Genomic DNA, 18,403 nt, shown 5'->3' with positions numbered 1-18,403 from the left:
GGGGGGGGGGGGGGGGGGGGGGAGAAAATGAGAGTTGAGGCCATGACTTACCTGACGTGAGGGCTCGCGTGATTAATGGGAGTAAAAGCAGCGCGGTCTACCACGAGCGGCTGGTTTGCAAAGTCCGTGGAAGAAAGGCCGTCGGGTGGGGTGGAGCGTGAGACCGGCCGGTCGATTGGGGTTGGAGGCAGCGGGTGGGATAAGGGTGGTTGGGGCTGCTGGTGGTGGTGGTGGTGGTGGTGGTGGTGATGGTGCTGTTGCGGCGGTGGTAGTGATGGCGGAGGTGGAGGTGGGACAGCGTCACGAGGGCGGTGCAACAACGAGTCGGTCGACGACGACGTTAGCTCGGCGAAGCTGGGGAGCGAGCGATGGGCGTAGTTGTTTGCGTCTGGGTGCTGGTGCGGGTGCGGGTGCCTGCGTGGATGCCAGTCGCTGCCCATCATGGCATTCGGTGGTTATATGGTCGGTCGGGTGCGGCGGTCAGCGGGCTGGAGGAGAGAGCTGTGAAGAGGAAAGCGGTGGGTGGCACAAGAAGACAGTCGCACGGGAGAGTCTAAAGGGTCTGGGATTCGAGCAGATGCAGTGCAGCTCCACTCGCGGGCCAGGCAGAGGATGAACCGGCTGGAGCCCCCCTGGTCGAGGGGCGGCTTGGGAGGTAGGCCTGGCACTGGTTTGTGCTGGCTGCGGGGGAACGCGCTGCTGCAATGTGAAGAGCAGGAGACCCACCCGCGATGGCATGCAGCGGGGACCTAATCCCGTCCTTGGACCCATGCGCGCCACACACGAACCCCCGTGCGCTTTTACGGCCGGGAGGCCAGACGCGCATGGGTGCCAGCCGCCAAGGGGCTCGGGGCTGGCGGCAGGCGATCCGTTGGGCGGGCCTGAACTTACTGCTTGTGCACACGCTCCCAAGCCGCCCCTCTGCCTGCTCTGCCTGTGCCTCTGCCTGTGCCTCTCTCCCTCTGTAACTAAGTTACCATGTACTAGCCATGTGTTGTCTCTTCTCGTCTCGTCTCGGCCCGATGGGCGACATTGAGCATACGAGTGTCTGTGGGCGAGTGCATGTATGTAATACTAGTAGTATGTACTCACTCACCTATCAGTCTATTACTGTATCCATACATGTACGTACTTGCCATGTGTGTGTAGTGTACGTACCTTCTTACTTACTCACCTACTGACATGCTACATACGTAAACACGCTTTCTCTCCCCCTCCCTCCCCTTCCCTATCCATCCATCTACATACTTACCACTAGATACTATTGCATACACTAACACCCATTGTACACGTCTGCCTATCCCATCCATCCATCCATCCATCCATCCGCACCTGTCCCTACTCACCCACTACTTACACTGCCCGTGCGGCTTACCACCCTCTTTGCGCACGGCCACAGCTTCTCCCGCCCGTGTTTTCCTTTGTGCCTCTGCCCTGCCGTCGTCGTGCGCCCACCGCGGCAAGCGGCCACGGCCACGCAGTCGCCTAGAATAGCCTGCCACCACCACCGTGGCTACCTTTCCACTCCTCACGTGACCGTCCCTCCCTGCTAGCCTGCTCTGCAAACCATCCTTTCCACAAACATCTCCCACCGCCACGCCCGCCCGCAACAGGCTGCCCCAGTCCAATTTGCCTGTCCGCCGCCCGTCCCACCATTCCTTTGCTTGTTTGATGAGCATCCTCCTGTACCTGTTTGTGCGGCTGCAACCGGGTGAACCCAACTGTGGGCTTCCCGCGACGTCCACCTAAAGGCGCCGCAAACTCCATCGACAACAACGAAAAGGGGGCTGCTTGCATCCCATCATCAACCTCGCCCCTCTGCCCAAACATGGCCATGATGACAGTGATGTTGATGCTGATACCGTTGCTGTCGTGTTGTCCTTGTTTATTGACGGCTGCCATAGCCGCTCCTGCTCCTGCTCCTGCTCCTGCTCCTGCTCCTCCTGCTCCTGCCATAGTCGCTGCCGCCTCCGCCAAGCCCTTACCACCACAACCATATCACTCGTCCAGCCCACACCACACATGCTCACCTCACCCAACACATAGTGATCTGATCGGCCATTCCCCTTCTCTCGCAATCCTCGCCGCTCTTGACTTTGTCATCCGCCCCCCTTTGCTCGTCTGTTTCGGCTAGCACCCAACGGTGCTTGTGGCGTTAGCTGGCCGGCTTCACCTGCGCCGTTCTGACGCGCTCGCTCAACGGCCATCCTATCCACCACAGCCGAAACCCTTGCCCTCCATGGCCTTCACCGATGAGAGGCGCGTCGGCCCTCATTTACCACTCCCCATGAGGAAACGTCCCGCGCCCGCGCCTTCCTCGTCCTGCTTCCTCGGTATCCGGACCCGCTCCTGATTGGCCTGTCTGCACTCCTACGCTTGACCGATCACAGCTTTTCCCAAGCACCTCGTCTACCAGATACCCCTAGCCAGGAAATGCTCATACACACATATTCTGGGAGCCGCTAGTCGCTCTGCAGGACATGTCGCCGAGTCAGAGCCTGGCATCCACCTCGTTTCCCATCACAAATGTCCTCCCCGTCACGAGCAACAACGACTCGCATGCCTTGCATGCCCTGTTGGCCTTGCTTGCCTTGTTTGCCTCGCGACCTTTTCGACCCTCTGGCCTTGCTTGGCTTTGTGGTCTGACAATCATTACTTACAGTAGTCGCTCTTCGGGTACTTGCATAATGATCCCACCTAGCTTTCAGCGCCATATGTCGCTAACGAAGATCACTCAATTACGTGGTCCTAAACCATGGTTGCTTTTTTTGCTCTCCTGTCGGTTACCTGTACGCGAGCCTCGACAAATGGCTGAATTGGGACGCACCAATGGCCCCCCAAGCCTCTTACGGTCACCACTTGTCCATGATGTCTCTCTTTCCGGTCATTTCTCTGCACTATTACTTGCTCATGCACAATATCCACTTCGTCACCACCTGAGAGCCACTACGGCGTGCCGCAACTGACCAACGGCCCGAGTACCTGAGCTTTCGACTCTTGTCCGAGCCAGCTATCCACAGAGTTTCACAAGTGTTTTCTGTTGTTGTACAGACCCATTATCCTGACAAGTTACACCACATGCCAGGACGCTTACAGCCCTAGCCCAAAGCTGAGTTGAAAGCCGTTGCCTCAATATCATGCCGCTGCTATTCTGTCCGGAAATGCACACCCTAACTAACACGTCCCTTGCTTGCATCCACACCGTGCAATGCCAACGACAACACATGTCTTATCCCGGGCAAAGTCACATCCTGGCACTCACATCAGCCGTCTCAGGTAGCCATATCCACGGGCGGCTATCCAGACACGTACGTCGCCCGTGTCGTCTCACGCCAGAATTAGCGAGTCCACCAAAGTGGTTGAGACATATGAATGCTAAGCCTTGGACTTACTCACACGGCATCCCTGCCGTCGGAAGCAATTCCCCGGTTCTCGTGCATCCTCAAAACCACGCTAACTACCAACGCAGGATCGTCGTGGAAGAAACGTCGCGCCGATCAACTACAGGCAGATGATGCATGACCAATACTTAGCTCGCCCCGGCAGCTTAGATCCGTAAGCCTCTAGCATTCTTGCTGATACCGTCCAACCGATAGCTATCACTTCGCTTAGCCGTGCATATTTTCCTGCACGACATCGAAACATCCAAGCCGCCTGGCCATGCAAAACACTCTCGCCCAGGTTAGCCTTATGCTACAGCAAGTAAATGCAGTCGTAGATGCAAACATCAACTTCCAGTGCTAGTCTGAGTTCAACATTGCTCAACTTACCTTTGCCACTGCCGGTTCTTGTCTTCCCTGGCACTTCGGACGGCCGTGTCTCCTCCAACATGGCTTGATAGTCAGTCTCAACATGCCGGCTCTCGGGTCTCCATTACGGTGCCTGGATGTACCTAGGCGTAGCTCGTATCAGTTGCTAAACAGCGCGATGGATCCGATCGACACGGTTGCCTGCATCCCATTTGCTAGTCACCAGCATATGCACCTATGGCTTCCATAGGCAGTCATCATTACTGCAATTTCCCAATAGCGTGCCGCACACGCTACGGGGTAACGGGCCTTGAAAGACTCGACCGGGTTAATGCTCCTTTCCGCCTTCAAGTGCGTGTTCCGCAGTTGGAAAAAGGTCACTCTGCGGTCGGTCGGTCCTTTTTGTTGGAAAGTCCCCTTCCTCCTGCTTTAGTCAGACGCAGTCGTGCCTCGGCATTTGATATTTTATGTGGAAAGATGGGCGAGAGCGTGCTCATGATGGACCGTTGGAGCGGAACTGGTCGGCCCCAACGGCAATCTGTATTACACTTGTGTAGCAACAGCAGCAGGAACAATGACGCTCTGGGATTTGCACTGTCATCCACCAAATGGAACCCAGCAACACACGTCAAATTTGGCACAGTACGTTCACTTACACACATGAATGCCTTTCAAATGTGTCTGATTTGGGCGTGCATGGACCAACGGTTTCACTACCTTCCTATTTCTTTGTGGGGCTCGCTATCCGGGCCGCGTCCGTACCTTATTTTAACCCCCCCAGAACCAACAGAGAAAGGGATGCGCGCTGCTCTTGAAACAATGTATTGGCTTGTGAAGAGAGTGGGATAATATGAGTCGGATCAGTTGCGCTGATTCAATCTTTGTCGCAGGCGGGCGGAGGCGCTAGCACATGGGTGCATCCACAACAGTGCGAGGGGAATGAAGAGCAAGATACCCTTGCCGATTGGATGAACCCGTGCGATTACAGTGTGTGTATCCAGTAAAGAAGGAGTCTGCACCCATGCCATCATCCTACAGGATCGTTCCTAGACGCGCATTGCACCGAAGGAGATAGCTCTAAAGCCTTCGCGAACATGATACGGTTGTGCATTTTTTTCCACCTGCACGACATCGCCATGGGCTCCGAGTGAGGCTTGGGCTGGGCGTCCACAGGCATCCAGCCACTGTTCAATGCCACCGGTGAATCCTCAAATCCTTCACCTAGTGGCTCGGATGGTTATCCATGTCCGTTCTTCTAGATGCTCTCAAAAAGAAATCATCTGAGCTCCTGGTGGCCATCGATCCTATTGCATGATAGGTGGCATGGCCGATGAGAGGTCCAGATGCTCGTGTCGAGCCGAATTGCTACCACCTCATGGCCATGTCTACTGCGTTTGACACGCTATAGGTAAGCGCTTGCATACCCATGTTGTCTTCGCCAGGATGACCTTGTGTTCTTGGAGACACCCAATCCGTCTACCGGGCACCGCCATTCGCCTTCAGGACTTGAAATCGCTTTTACATTCATTCTGTCTCCGCCGAATTTCTACTCCACTCCTATTCTCAACCTGTGCCGCGTCACCTGCATAAGGCTGCGCAGTGATCGCCTTATCCTACCGCTTTAGACAAGGACAATTCTGGCCACGGACCCATGCAGCCGAAGGCCTATTATGAAGCTCCTCTGCCATCAATACAACACCACCCCAGACCATCATGTGTTCTAGACAGCGCTAAATTTAATCCAGTGACATGCTGGCTCCCGTGGCAGGGGTGCTGAAGAAGGCAAGCCGCGATGAGGAAAGACGCAAAAGTGGTGGCCAGATACAGACCGCTAGTCTATGGATGTATCATTGAGATGTGGAGATCATATTTGATCAGCTGATCGGTCATTGCAGAGTCGAAAACTGGAGCGCTATCTTCCTAGTTTATGCAGCCGCCGTGTTGTTGAACGGATTGTAACTGGATACGAATATCGACCCAAGAGGAGTTTAAAAACAAACGGGAGATGAAGGTTGTGCGAGATTGCGATTTTCTATACTTTGGCAGAAAATCAAGGACCGTCCAAATCATGCAAGTAATCAATTCGATCGTCGCGACTCCTATAACACCTGTGACAGCTTGGTCACATTACGCATCACCATCGCCCCGTAACACACCATCTACTATGCGCTGTAGATCATATTAGGTGTCTGCGTCTTGTACAGCTTATTTGTTGGGACGAATTGAGGCTGCCTCTATACGAGTCCCTTGTGGAGCCATGCGCCTCTTTCTTCTCAGAAAGAGCACATGATCACGCCTTTTCCAGAAACAGAAAGTGTATGAATGACGCACCGTGCTTTTGAAGACTAGGCGTATGCACCTCCACGTGAACATAGCTAATACAAGGCTTATCTACAATTTTCAGGATGCAGTATAATCATGGGCATCCATGCGGATGATCCATTCATGATACGCTGAAAGCCAAAAAGCCCCTTTGCCCACACGACTTCGCCGTCTCCTGGTATCAAATGATACCCTCAAGCCACCCAGGCTGTGTTCTACTCGGTGCAACGTCCTCTACTCTAGTCTACGCTTTCCTTCGCCACAGCCTTGTTCTGCAAGATGACTATCAGCCAGACTGGCCCATTCTCATCCACACGTCCTAACACTTATCACGCCCAGAGCGCAGATCTTGAACACCATTTTTTAACTTACCAATCATACTCGATGAGTGACTTGGTAAAATCCTACTCTACGAGCAAGCCGGCGTCCACACATCTAGCGTTAGCCAGAGGGAAGAAGAAAGAAGGAAGGATGCCTCAAAGGGGCGTATCGTAATGGAGATCATACAAGCATTCCTCTCTATGCTCTACCAAAGCTATCGCCCATAGTAGCTGCTTGAGTGGTGGTCTCATGCGCAGTACCTACGTTGGCTTACATGGCTGAACTCTTTGACGCATATCTTTTTCCTTTTCTCTCCTACCCCCGCAATCTTCTCCACACACGATTTTCCGCCTTATGATTTTATGTTTGTTTTTTTCTTGCCCGCTTTCTGAACTCCTGTAGCCACAAATTGTATGTATTCATGAGTGGTTACGGAGAAACAAGGAATTGGTGGAGGAGATGTCTGTCCTTTTAGCGTTTCCCACCTACGGCTATGGCGTCTGCATATTGCATGTTGCATGTTACATGGTGGGCAAGGGAAGAAGGGGGTGGGGGGTGAGGGGGGTTAAGTCATCACCCAGATGAACCGTGCCTCCCCTGTCCTACAGACTTCCTTTTGCTACGCCACCTGGTTTTGCTTCTCCCTCCTAGCCCCAGAAAACGGAAGTGAGTGCCACGCTAATAACGCACTGCAAAGTGGGACAAAGTGGGAAAAAGATAAGCTGAAGATGTTACGCGCATGCATGCACCTTGGCCAAGTCCGTTCGGAGACGACATATCGGAATGGTTGGTGTGGGGTATGCACTGTAGATTCAGGATTGCTGACCGTTGGGCGGAAAAGCAAAACCAAGAGCCAGGCTGACGACAAAAGCAAAAGGTGAAAGATGAAGATTAATTGGTCCATTGGAAAAAAGAAACTAGAAAATCTAAACCTAACCTAGACAGTCTGCAAGTTTTATCAGATCAAAGCCCGATTGCCGAGTTTGCCGACTAACCTCGTACGCCCTGCCTCCACTGTGTCCGAAAGAGGAACTAGTCTCGTGCTTCTAGCCCCCCGTACAGCGTGACACTCGAATAACACGGTGGTTTACCCTTTTCGCTCTTTACTCCTCTCGGCAATTCCTTTCTTTTCTCACCACTCGCTTCAATTCCCTCTCTCATACCCTATATCTCAACGCCCCATTCGGCCTTGGGACGAACCAAACCGAGTAAGTCCCTTCTGTCACTCTCCAGGTTTCATCGGGATTTCTATCAATACAGACCCATTACCCCTTGGGCATCAAACTACACCAATGCCTGTGCTTTTCTAACCCATACAGTAGTCTATCACAAGTTATCACTCGAGAAAAAAAAGGTACACGGAAATCAGCCACAAGAAGAAGCATGAGAACCGAACCAGCAGGGAAAAAAAAACACAAGTTCCAGTATGTTTTGCATACAAAAGTGTAAAGAAACAGGAGGGGGGTGCTGTGACATGCATTATCCACCCCCATACAGAAGAAGAAAACAAAAAAAAACACTGGAAAAACGCAGATCTACATAGTCTCTCCCCCCTCCCCCCCGCAAGAATCTGTATTTACCGAACATGGTAAATGCAAAAAAAAATTCCCTTTTCTGGCCAGCATTAGCGCCAGATATCAACGGCGAAATTTGCTGCAATCCCCATTTCTTTTTCCCTTCTTCCATTCCCATCTTATTCGGTAAATATTGGTGATTGCAAACTTGCGGTACAGGCCGACACGACACGACACGACACGACACGACACGACACGACACGATACGATACGATACGACGAACGGCGCGAGTTCTCATCTAGGGGCGAATGCAGACTCTCTTCGTCTTCTACGAGCAAAAACCACAAAAACGTACACCAGACCTCTTGTTTCCGTTTTGGGTCTTCTTACCGCGTTTCTGATCTACGGGATTCTCGCTCATTGCGGAAAGAGGAAGCTTTCTCCTTCTTTTGTAACTTGGCCTTGAAGCGGGAAAAGTGCGTAAGTAGCAGTGGCAGTGGCAGTAGCAGTGAGAAAGGGAAATGTATTTAAATGGGTTATCTGTGTGACTGTGAATGTACTCTTGCAAGTGAAGGTTGAGACTACCTTCTGAATTCATGGAACAGAGAGATGTTGATTTTGGAAACTGCGTGTACGTTGTACAAGTCGAGTAGCCAGTGCCATGGCACAGTGAAGAACTTTCAGAGGGGCAAGACACAAAACTGTCCTTTGATTTACATCAAATATCATTTTGAAGGTGAGACAACAACATACTTCGATTACAGGTCGTTAAACGATATCCAAGAACACACACTATGTCATCATTCCATATGTCACAGTATCCAAACTATTTTGTACCAACCACAAATTGCGATTTGGAGATCCCCCCAACCACATGGGCCTACTTGCCCAAACTACTTGCCAACGCCATTCGACCCTGCCATTTCATACTCTCGCGCATCCTGGAACAAATCGATGATACAGCTAGCACTCCAACTCTGCGTGGGACATGAGTCGCCACAGAAGTCGCCGTCTTTCTGCGTCAGCTCCGTCAGACCAGCCCATGGAGATTCTTGAATAGCCTTCATGCAACCGGCCAGACGACGCGTGACTTGTTGGTAGCTCTCGATACGCTCTTCGGGCGTCTTGCGGCGCTGAAGATCGAATTTGAGCATGGCACGCAGGAAGAAACCCGTAGGCCAGACCCATTCAGGTCCTTGGTGGTAGTTACGGCCCTTTGACGTGTGGAAATCAGTGGAGTCTTCGCTGTTGATGTAATAACCCCGGTAGTTGAGGTCAGAGGGGTCAAGCGTCTTCATGCCCTGAGGTCCCAGGAGCACTCTGTCGGCCATCTGAAGAGCATGCAGAGCGTGCTCAGGTTTGCATAGGTCCGGAGCAACTACCAACATGACAGGGAAGTTGGGCCTCAATTGGTAGTCCTCGTACTCCTTGCCTGACCGGTACAAATCTTTGTAGATTCCGCGGCGGTTGATGATGCTGGGGTTGACGTCGTAGTTCCCATCTTCCTCGGCAGAGTGAGGGACGTAGAAACACCGCTCAAAGTTAGCCTTGATCAAGTCGGCCCATTCCTTGTAAGTAACCGTCTTGCCGTCGTCCAGTTTCACACCCTCGTACTGGAATTGGCCTGCTGCATACATGTTGGCGCACCAGCGTACAGTGCTGTATAGCATGCCGATGATCTCAACAGGGGCGCCGTCTCGAGGCGTTCCGGGAATACCCTTGTTGCCAGCCTTTTCGCTCTCACCCATCTTGTCCATCCATGTACCACAGTTCCACTGGTTGCCACCAAAGATCAAACCTGTCTCCCAGTCTGTCCATATCTTGATGTCAAAGCCTTCCGACTTCATCTGTCTATCAATGTTGGGGCCTGCGTCGTACTCGCGGAATTCTATACCTGAGGCGTGTCTTTGAAGGGCTTCCTGGATGACATCTTCAATAGTAGAAGACTTGGAGTAGGCACGTTCGTCAGTGTGCGCAAACCATGTGTCATCGTACGGGAAGAATCGTCGCTTGACTTTTTCTTGGAGGATGTCCATGCCGTTTGGCACAATCTTCGTGTAATCCTGGATGTTTTGGACGAACCACCAAACAGAGTCACGAGAGTTGTAGCGTGGGTTCTTGCCACCACCAAGAAGATTGGGAACCATGCCGTGCTTAAGGACACTGGCGAAAGCAAAGATGTGCTCTTTGGCGTCAGCATACCTTTCGGTACCCATGTATAGACCGCGGGCTGAAATAGTGATGTCGCGACCCCAGCATCGCGCCCAGTCATAGGCGAAATGAGGGAGACCGGCAGCCATACTGGGCACGCTCTTGTCTGGCCACAGTGATGCGCTGTTCATGTAGCCGGTGACTTGGCAACTGACGAGCGCAAGGCTCTTGAGGAATTGGTTGCCCTCTCGGACATTCTCGCCCATCAACTCGATTGCGCGCTCCACTGCAGCATTGTATGCAGTCTGAATGACTAGGGCGAAGTATCTCGGGAGCATGAAGTTGGGAACCTTGCGGATGGCATCGAACTTCGACTCTAGCCACTCGGCAGGTCCTTTGATGTTGGCGTAATTCTCCTTCTCGGAGATCTTTTGTAAACGGCCAAGACAATAGTCGAGAGCCCACTGTCCTTCGCGAAGATGGTCGCAAAGAGGATGCCCAAGGTTGTTGTCATTGACGATGTCACGAAGCACACTCCACCATCCTTGGAGACCAGCATACACGAGATTGCCGTGTTCAGGAATGTTGTAGGTTCCGTCTTTATGGTCTGTAGCATCGCGTTCCTCTTCCTCGCATCTATACAGGATGTAGTTCAGATCAGTCAAGTTGACACCACTGAAGGCCGCTTTTGCACCGCTGGTGACAAACTTGTCTAGACCATCGGCATGCTCGGCACTTGGTACCCAGGTTTCGAAAAGGGCGATACTGCCTGGAGGAAACTTCTCGGGGATACTTATTGTCGTCTCATCACCAGTCAGCTCGATTTTGACTCCCTCGAGGTCGTTTGTCTTGCTGGGCAAGCCACGTAATGTTGTCTTATCGCCAATCACACTAGCTCTTGTTTCCGGGCTGTTGTCAACTTCCAGATTCCAAGCCCCAATGAGCTTTGCTTGTGTACCTGGAAGCTTGGTCTTACCAAACCCTCCATTGCTGTCACTGTAGCCTGGGAATGCGGTATGAGCAATCAGGAAGTAGCCTTTCCTGGTGTGAGGGTTGACACGATGGACGGTGATGTATTCATTGTCGTGATGAATGTACGTCTCATTGTACTCCTCTTTACCCATCTTCACGTGAATCTCATTGATGATCTTGCGGATACCTCCAATACCACCTTCGCCAGCTTGCGGTTTGATGGGGGCACCGCTAGAGTTGGCTGAGGAGTAAAGCCTCTTTTCGTGAACAAGCTCAATTAGCTCGGGGTAGACTTCGTCAAAGCCAAAAACACTACCAGTCGCGCAGTCACACATGGCAACGAGCGCGGCAGTAGGAAGCGTGTCGCGAGCGTCACGTTTTTGGGCTGGAGTCTCATTGTCGTGTGTGCAGTCCATGAAGAGTGCGTGTACCGGACTACGCTTGATCTTTTTGATGATTGGTTTTGATCTGTCTGCTCCATCGGTTGCATGTGCGGCGTTGAGCACTTCGTCGGTTTCAAAGCTGCCGATGGGAACACCGCCATGACGATGTACAAGCCTACTGAGTTCCTGGGTACTCCATGCTTGCATAGCCTCCCGAATGAGCGCGCAGATACCGAGCTTCATACAGAACTTGTAGTCCATCTCTTCAGAGCCAGTGAAGAGTTCAGCGCAAACCATAATGTTAGAATTGACACTTCGTGCCTGGTCAAGCATGTATTCAGCAAGATGTAAAGGTGTAGAATGGCAGTTGTCAATTCTGAAACCCTGAAAGTACTTGGCCATCAGTCGCGTGTACTTGGCCATGTGGTCCCAGAGAAACGGGTTGTCTTCCGGACCGGTTCCATATCGAAGTTTGACGCAATCGCCCCAGACAATGACCTCGCGCCTTAGGTATGCCCTGGATTTGGGTCCAGCATTGTCGCGCATCGCATCCGCAGCCCAAACCCAGCCATTGTTCACAAGGGCAAGGGCCTCAGGGTTGTGTTTCTTCGTGGTTGCATTCAGCGGTAGTCGCGTAAAATATGTCTCGATGAGCGGATTCTTGTCGCTGACTTCTCCAAGCTTAGGTCCATGGGCATCTACCCTGACATATTTGATCCGGTTGAAAAGCTGCTCCAAGATCTCGGCTTGATCTCCGTCATACTCACGGTAGAACGGAAGATTGACCTCGTTGAGAACGGCAGTGATTGTGCCCTGTGCCGCACGATCATCTGGCGTATTGCTGGTACTAGTATCGTAACGGCCAAACAAGGCGCAGAGGAGGCTGGCACCGATATTTGGGTCCATTGTGCGACGGTATCGTTCGCCCATTCGATCACGACCACGCAATGCGTGCTCAATCAACCAATCAGCCTTCTGCTTTAGCGGCCAGTCTCGGACTGCATCAAGCCCGCTGGGGCCTGCTTCACTAAAGCTGGCGTCAACGAAGTTGACTCGGCCGGATGTCCAGGCCTGCATTATGGCCTTGGTATCTCGATCCACATCGACAACGTAGAATTGCCAGAGCTGGAGCTTACTGAGGACATGATCCTTGACGCCTTGCATGACCTTCAGGAGGTCGGCCTCACTCTCAAATGTGGTTGGTAGACCGTGCTCTTTAAGCTCCTTGCCAAATTGCAACAGGGCTGTATCGAGCTCAAGAGCAGGACGCAGGTGAGGTGCCGTGTCAACGTTGTAGCCAGATTCAGGGTGCTCCTCAAGCCATTTGCTGTTGTTGGCCGTGTGGTTCCAGACGACATCAGTCATAGCAAGCAAATTGAACTTGTCATGCATCTTACGGACCAGATCCGCAATGTCCTTTTCGCCATTCTTGAAGATGGCGTCGTCGAATGTGAGCTGGTCGTATATGCTGTATGGAGAATTTGAATCACCACGCATCATTAGCGGTGTGAAATGGATCATGTTGTAGCCACGCTCGCTAATGCCCCGCAGGTGGTTGTCCCAGTCTGTGGGGTAGTTGCCCATGAACTTGGACAGGCAGGAGAAGATGCAGACAGCCTCAACCGGCAAGTGCTGACCATGCAACTCCAGACTCGGACAAATATCAATGTAGTATGTGTCTGTACGTGTAGGCTCTGGTGACGTGACGTCCGTAAATGACCACTCCGGCAGTGGTGTGTAGGTCGTGTAGAAGGAGAAGGCATTGGCCTCGTATACAGGAATCTCGATCTCACACATGCCCGTGAAGTTGGGCTGTAGTCTGCATCAAGTGTTAGGGGCGTTGAGGCCATTGAGAAAGCAAGAGCTTACTTGTACTCGCGGTAATTGCTGCGCTCAAACTTGTTTCCCTTTTCGGGAATGTTCACCCAAAGACTACCTTCCCGACATATTGAGCTGGTACCCTGGATTTGGAAGCATATTGAATATGCGGGATTGGTTGGTGGAGGCAGGTAAATGTACGTGCCGGGAACATCTGGCGTGCCGTAGTCGGTCAATGGCAGCAGGTAGACAACCCTCTGGTCCGAAGACTTAGAGTGGTGAGGCAATGCTACAGACATGATGGTGTCGAGTGACGAAGAGTCAAGCTGAGCTGGCGGTAAACAATGGCAACGGACACTCGAGGAGGGTTGCAACGAGGGAGTAGTGTGTAGAAAACAACTGGGCGAGTGCTGTGCGGGGAGGGGGGGAGGGGGGGAGAGAAAGACAGTGCACCAACGGGCTCAACTGAGGCTATCAGCAGTCGAGGGGCCGTAACGCGCAGAAGCTTCTGAGGCTGCCAATGGCCCTCTGTGTGTGGGGGGAAAAGAGACAGCAACAGCGTCTGGAGACGTGTGAGATTGGTAGTGGGCGGTCGCGTACTAGAGTACAGCGGCCACAAGCGCAATACGCGGGAAACGTCATTGCCCCAAGCTCTAACCCCAGCCTGTCGCCCCGTTCCTGACAACGCTACAATCCAATAGCGCGGGGGCTGGGCGTCCGTCCCAACGCAATCGAGTTGGCTCCAAAGAAACTGTTGAATACGCTGAAACTACCATTGGAAAAGCTTGTTTATGTCCCTCCGGCCACCGCATCCTCATATGGTACAAGTGGGCTCCCTCAGATGCTACTTCTTCCCAGCCCTCTCCCAACGCCTATATGCAACATGATGCAGGAATAAAGCAGTTAATGAATATGCATGCAGCCCAAACTCCAACGCTGGCTACTAAACAGATACCAAGCAATACTGCTGCCACGAGCTCAGAATGATCAAAAGATGGGTATCGCGACCTCGTGGCAGCTCACGCGGGACGAAACGAAGATGCGCAAAACAACAGCTCAAATCCAACCCTATCTTTTTCGTCACCTCATGCACGCGCGCCCAGGGGATTGTCTGCAATTGAACCCCCACTTCCCCCATATCTTCATCAGAACTTGATGTTGAAAGGAGAGCCCGGTGGATCGCGCAGGTCCAAGCGGAATTGTGTCGATTCTGAGTGTTCGCGCATGTGGTTTGCTTGCGTGGGTGTAGTGTTTTCGTCCAAGTCAACCGAAGATGCTTCTGTGCTGACTGACGGGGGTGCTCGTGGAACGCCTCGTTTGTGGGGAACACCTTCTCGGCTGTCTGAAGACGATGTCAGGCGTTCCGGAGACATTTCACGCTCACTGTAACCCCCGCCACGCATGCGCAGTACAGGGTTGCTCGCAGGTTCCGACAAAACCGGTGGAGGATTGGGCGGTGTAGCACGCCCATTTCTGTCAGACGAGATTCCGCGAGAAGAGGGTTTGATGTAGTCAGTTGACTGACTCCGTTTAGTAGAAGGCTTCTGGTTTGATGAATTGCCACCTTTGTTCTTGCTCTGGCCGTTTTTCGAGGATGTTTGTTGTTGTTGTTGTTGTTGTTGTTGTTGTTGTTGTTGTTGTTGCTGCTGTTGCTGCTGCTGCTGTAATTGCTGCTGCTGTTGGTTTTCGGCCTCGAGAGAGTTCAAGAAGTTGATTTCCTCTGTCAAAAAATCCTTCTCTGTCCAACAGCCCTGCCAGCAATTTCGCCAATCCAAGATAAGAAACTGAAAACAAAAGGCGTCGATCTTGATGGCTGGCTGAAAACAGATGCACAAGTTATTGTAGTTCATTTTGTTGAACTCGGAACAAGAATGGAGGAGGCTGATGTGACAAGTAATTGCGAACAAAAGATAGTAGTTGAAGGGGGGCAGTTTCGACAGCTCATCCTTGAGCATTTGCGGTGTTGTTTTTGCGCCTTGGCATTCATGTTGGATGGCAGCCTGAATCGCTTTCGGGAAGATTTCGTCTGGTAATTGTCGTAGCCAGTTCTTGAACAAGGAACCGATGACATTGGGGTCATTTAAATTCGGGTCGCTGATCAAATCGATATCCCGGTCTATAGTATCGTTAATAACTGCAAAGATGATAGATATGATGAAACATACCCTCATCAAACTTGCGTTCGTAATATCGAACTTGTTGGGCAGATCCCGGGACACGATATAGGCCTTCTTCTTCACAACCTCTCATGTTCAAGTAGCTGCAACATTGGTTAGGGACCGTAGTTCATTCAATCTGGAAATTACCTACTCGATACACCGCCAAGGTAGAGCCGGCATCCAGAATTCAGTCTTGTCGCGTGACTGTTCTAACCGGGTGGATATCCTGGTCAGTCTCGTCTGTTCTATTAGTGGCTTGTGAATGATCTTGCAGACATATGGCTCGTTCATTACGGGCGTCTGGGTCTCGTGGTTGCTCGAACTTCGTGCTAGTTTGCCGAAAACGCCCTTGCGTGCAGAGTCCATCTTCTCTCCCATGTTGCGAGCCCCTGAGCCGAGCTTGGAAATGAAACCATGTCCTTTGGTCTCGTTGAAGGAGTTGGAGGCAACCGATAACTGCTCTGACCTGTCTCTTCTTGATCCAGCGTCATCATTCTGTGGTATTGGCTTGGGTGCCTCTTGCCGTTCTGTCGAGTGGGTTCGCATCTTGCCCATTCCCATTTGGCGCCATGACTGACCCTTGTCCATTGTCGTCGGCTTGAGCGGCGTACCGTCGCCATTCGTCGTCCACGAGCCTGCCACGTCTGGTGACAATTGCCCTGGGGGCACCTTGTTCAGTTTTGCACGCGATCCCGAGCCTTCCCCCTCTTTGATAGATTTAGACCTCGACAAGATACCCTGCTTCTTTGGTTTTGGGTTGTTGCGTTTGGATGGGTCAGTGTGCAGGTCAGAGTCGTTTGATAAGGCAGACGGTGCCCGTTGGTCTAAGCGTACGACTTCGGAGCTGGTGTCTACTAAAATTAGCAAAACTGGGTCATTCGGTCAAATTGAAGCCCTTACCATCGGAATTGGGAGTGCGCACGGGGCGGCCGAGATCCGGTGTGGATGCGCCACTCCGTCCGTTGGAATACAGGGTTGGGGACGATTGTTGCTCGTGAAGCTGCCGTGACGAGTTTCCTTGGCTGCTGTTGAGGCGCGAGGATGATTTGTTGGCGGAGAAGTTGGCGAAGATGCTCTTGGAGTCTTTGCGAGGTTTGGGCGAGGCTGGTGATTGCGGCATATTGTGGAAAGCAGCGTTGGGTGCTGCATAATCGAACTTGTCGGGCATCTCTGGTGACCGTGGACTCCTTGGACTCAGGGGCGCACTACCACTATTATCCTTTGGCTTTCCCCGCATGGCCAACGAAAGTGTCGAAGATTTAGGCATCGTGTGTGATATTTGCCGTGTATGGTTTCGGGGCTACCGGCCGGGGATTACAACTCTGTTTGAGAGCAAAGCTTGTCCCAGTCCGCGCGCCGAGTTTGCAGGTGGGGATTCCAAAACAACCCAATAAGCGTCTCCGGAGGGGAAGCAGGGCGAGATGCAGACAGTAGAGCAAGCGTGCGAACAGGCGATGCGGCGCGTGTGGAGAGGTAGGTTTGGTGGTAGTAGCAGTAGCGGTGGGAGCAGTGGTGGTGGTTGTGGTGGTTGTTTTATTGGACGCGGCACATGAGTGTTTGGGGAGTCCAAGAGCCTGTGTTTGCCCATGGCTGTCAGCTGTGCGCTCAATCGTGGGCATGAGGGGCTGGAAGAGCAGGCGAAGGGGTTTAGCAGAGGGCGCGGGGTAGTACGAACCGTGGTCAGGCTGGTCAAGTAGTTGTGTGTGTGCCCTGGTCAGCGTCGTCTGCAGGCGTATGTATGTGGGTGCGTCGTGTCGCGATGTGGTCAGATATATCTCACCAACGGCAAGGCGTGGTTTCCATGCAGGAAGCCGGGAGAGACGGGGGGATGCAAAGGGCGTGACCCTGGCTCTTGGGCACTGGGCTGACGCTTGCAGGCCCGTTGCTTTCTGGCAGCTTCCCCTTAGGGAGGTCGAGTCGGGCGGTGGGTGACAGCAAGGCGGCCCTGCAACGTCTGGAACACAGTCAGCAAGCGTTGCGCAACGGCAAAGGGGCGGGCGCTATGGCGACTGTTGTACAACATTGGGGCGGGCACAGGTGAAGGCCGACGAGGGAGGTGTGCCAATGCCCGTCTGGGCCATCGGTCGACTTACCCACTCACTCACTCACTTACACACATGCACGCCCAAAACAGGGGAAAGGCGTCCGCTGGAGTCGCTGGCGGGCGGAAACAAAGACAGGGACAAGACAGGACGACGCCTCTGCAGGCCGACGAGGGTTCACGCGCAGAGAGGAAGGGAATGGGGAGAGTGGATCTATTTTGGGGCTCAGCACGCGTGTGTTCCTGACTACAGGCTTAGCTGCCCGTTGCAAGGGCGAGTGCGGTGTCCGGGCGGTGGACACGGCGGAGGAGAGGGGGTGGGCTTTGGCCAGCACTCAGCAGAAGGGGCACGAAAAAGGACGAGAGGGCCGTGGGCGGTGGGCGCCGGGCACATGGGGCGCGCGCGAGGCGAGGGTGGCGGTGGTGGTGTGCGGTCCTGGTCCTGGCCGTGGTCGTGGGAGAGGGGGTTGTTGTGGATGCTGTGATGGTGGTGGTGTTGGTGTTGGACGTGGATGTATGCGCTACGCTACGCTACGCTACGCTGTGCTGCTGCTCTGCTGCTCTGCGACGTGCGACGGAGCGAGGCCATGGGCTGCAAAGGGCGGCAGCGCCAACGACGAGGCCAGCGCACGGCCCCAGGTACGAAGACGCGCGACGCTGCTAAAACCCCAATTCGGCCCAGAGACACTATCGTGCGCAAACAGGTGTCCACCGCGGATGCACCACCGGCCATGCACGGCACAATGAGTATGTGCCTATGTATTCATCTCGCTGTTGTTGTTGTTGTTGTTGTTGTTGTTGTTGTTGTTGTTGTTGTTGTTGCTGCCGCTGTTGCTGCCGCCACACACACACACACATCAAGCCTCTATTCCTATTTCTCTCTCCTGAAATGTGTCGACAGAGGGCCCGCATACTTAGGCTGGCGGGGCAACCACTTCACCATGCCAAGAAGCGGGTACAGTGCATGTGTGT

General features: G+C 53.0%; 7 protein-coding genes across 7 annotated transcripts in view; 2 read left to right on the top strand and 5 right to left on the bottom strand.

Moving 5' to 3' along the window:
- COCSADRAFT_173426 (uncharacterized protein) overlaps positions 1 to 440 on the bottom strand; it is a gene marked incomplete at both ends in the record, with an annotated part of 2,247 nt that extends 1,807 nt beyond the window's left edge. The window contains one exon of the mRNA XM_007704179.1: positions 52 to 440. Coding sequence (XP_007702369.1) covers positions 52 to 440 — 389 coding nt within the window. The remainder of the gene's footprint in view (positions 1 to 51) is intronic.
- Positions 441 to 1,266: 826 nt separating this feature from the next.
- On the bottom strand, positions 1,267 to 2,137 carry COCSADRAFT_227215 (uncharacterized protein). Its single transcript, XM_007704178.1, has one exon. It carries the CDS (start codon positions 1,954 to 1,956, stop codon positions 1,486 to 1,488), a length of 471 nt encoding a protein of 156 aa, XP_007702368.1. The 5' UTR covers positions 1,957 to 2,137; the 3' UTR covers positions 1,267 to 1,485.
- Positions 2,138 to 3,865: 1,728 nt separating this feature from the next.
- On the top strand, positions 3,866 to 4,604 carry COCSADRAFT_227206 (uncharacterized protein). Its single transcript, XM_007704177.1, has one exon. The coding sequence runs from the start codon at positions 3,987 to 3,989 to the stop codon at positions 4,596 to 4,598; it is 612 nt and encodes a 203-aa protein (XP_007702367.1). The 5' UTR covers positions 3,866 to 3,986; the 3' UTR covers positions 4,599 to 4,604.
- On the bottom strand, positions 4,605 to 4,902 carry COCSADRAFT_227207 (uncharacterized protein). Its single transcript, XM_007704176.1, has one exon. The coding sequence runs from the start codon at positions 4,778 to 4,780 to the stop codon at positions 4,610 to 4,612; it is 171 nt and encodes a 56-aa protein (XP_007702366.1). The 5' UTR covers positions 4,781 to 4,902; the 3' UTR covers positions 4,605 to 4,609.
- Positions 4,903 to 8,652: 3,750 nt separating this feature from the next.
- On the bottom strand, positions 8,653 to 13,617 carry COCSADRAFT_227145 (glycoside hydrolase family 13 protein). The gene is made up of 2 exons (XM_007704175.1): positions 13,283 to 13,617; positions 8,653 to 13,232 (listed from the first exon to the last, which is right to left on the bottom strand). The coding sequence occupies exons 1-2, from the start codon at positions 13,528 to 13,530 to the stop codon at positions 8,801 to 8,803; spliced, it is 4,680 nt and encodes a 1,559-aa protein (XP_007702365.1). The 5' UTR covers positions 13,531 to 13,617; the 3' UTR covers positions 8,653 to 8,800.
- Positions 13,618 to 14,023: 406 nt separating this feature from the next.
- On the bottom strand, positions 14,024 to 16,657 carry COCSADRAFT_343684 (uncharacterized protein; the record flags this gene model as incomplete). Its single annotated transcript, XM_007704174.1, has 4 exons — positions 14,024 to 15,347; positions 15,397 to 15,491; positions 15,542 to 16,244; positions 16,291 to 16,657. The coding sequence occupies 4 exons, from the start codon at positions 16,655 to 16,657 to the stop codon at positions 14,377 to 14,379; spliced, it is 2,136 nt and encodes a 711-aa protein (XP_007702364.1). The 3' UTR covers positions 14,024 to 14,376.
- Positions 16,658 to 17,106: 449 nt separating this feature from the next.
- On the top strand, positions 17,107 to 17,936 carry COCSADRAFT_227142 (uncharacterized protein). Its single transcript, XM_007704173.1, has one exon. It carries the CDS (start codon positions 17,455 to 17,457, stop codon positions 17,914 to 17,916), a length of 462 nt encoding a protein of 153 aa, XP_007702363.1. The 5' UTR covers positions 17,107 to 17,454; the 3' UTR covers positions 17,917 to 17,936.
- The last annotated feature ends 467 nt before the right edge of the window (positions 17,937 to 18,403 follow it).

This window comes from Bipolaris sorokiniana, assembly GCF_000338995.1.
Source record: "Bipolaris sorokiniana ND90Pr unplaced genomic scaffold COCSAscaffold_11, whole genome shotgun sequence".
NCBI lineage: Eukaryota > Fungi > Ascomycota > Dothideomycetes > Pleosporales > Pleosporaceae > Bipolaris > Bipolaris sorokiniana.
This window is presented reverse-complemented; position numbering and strand designations above follow the sequence as displayed.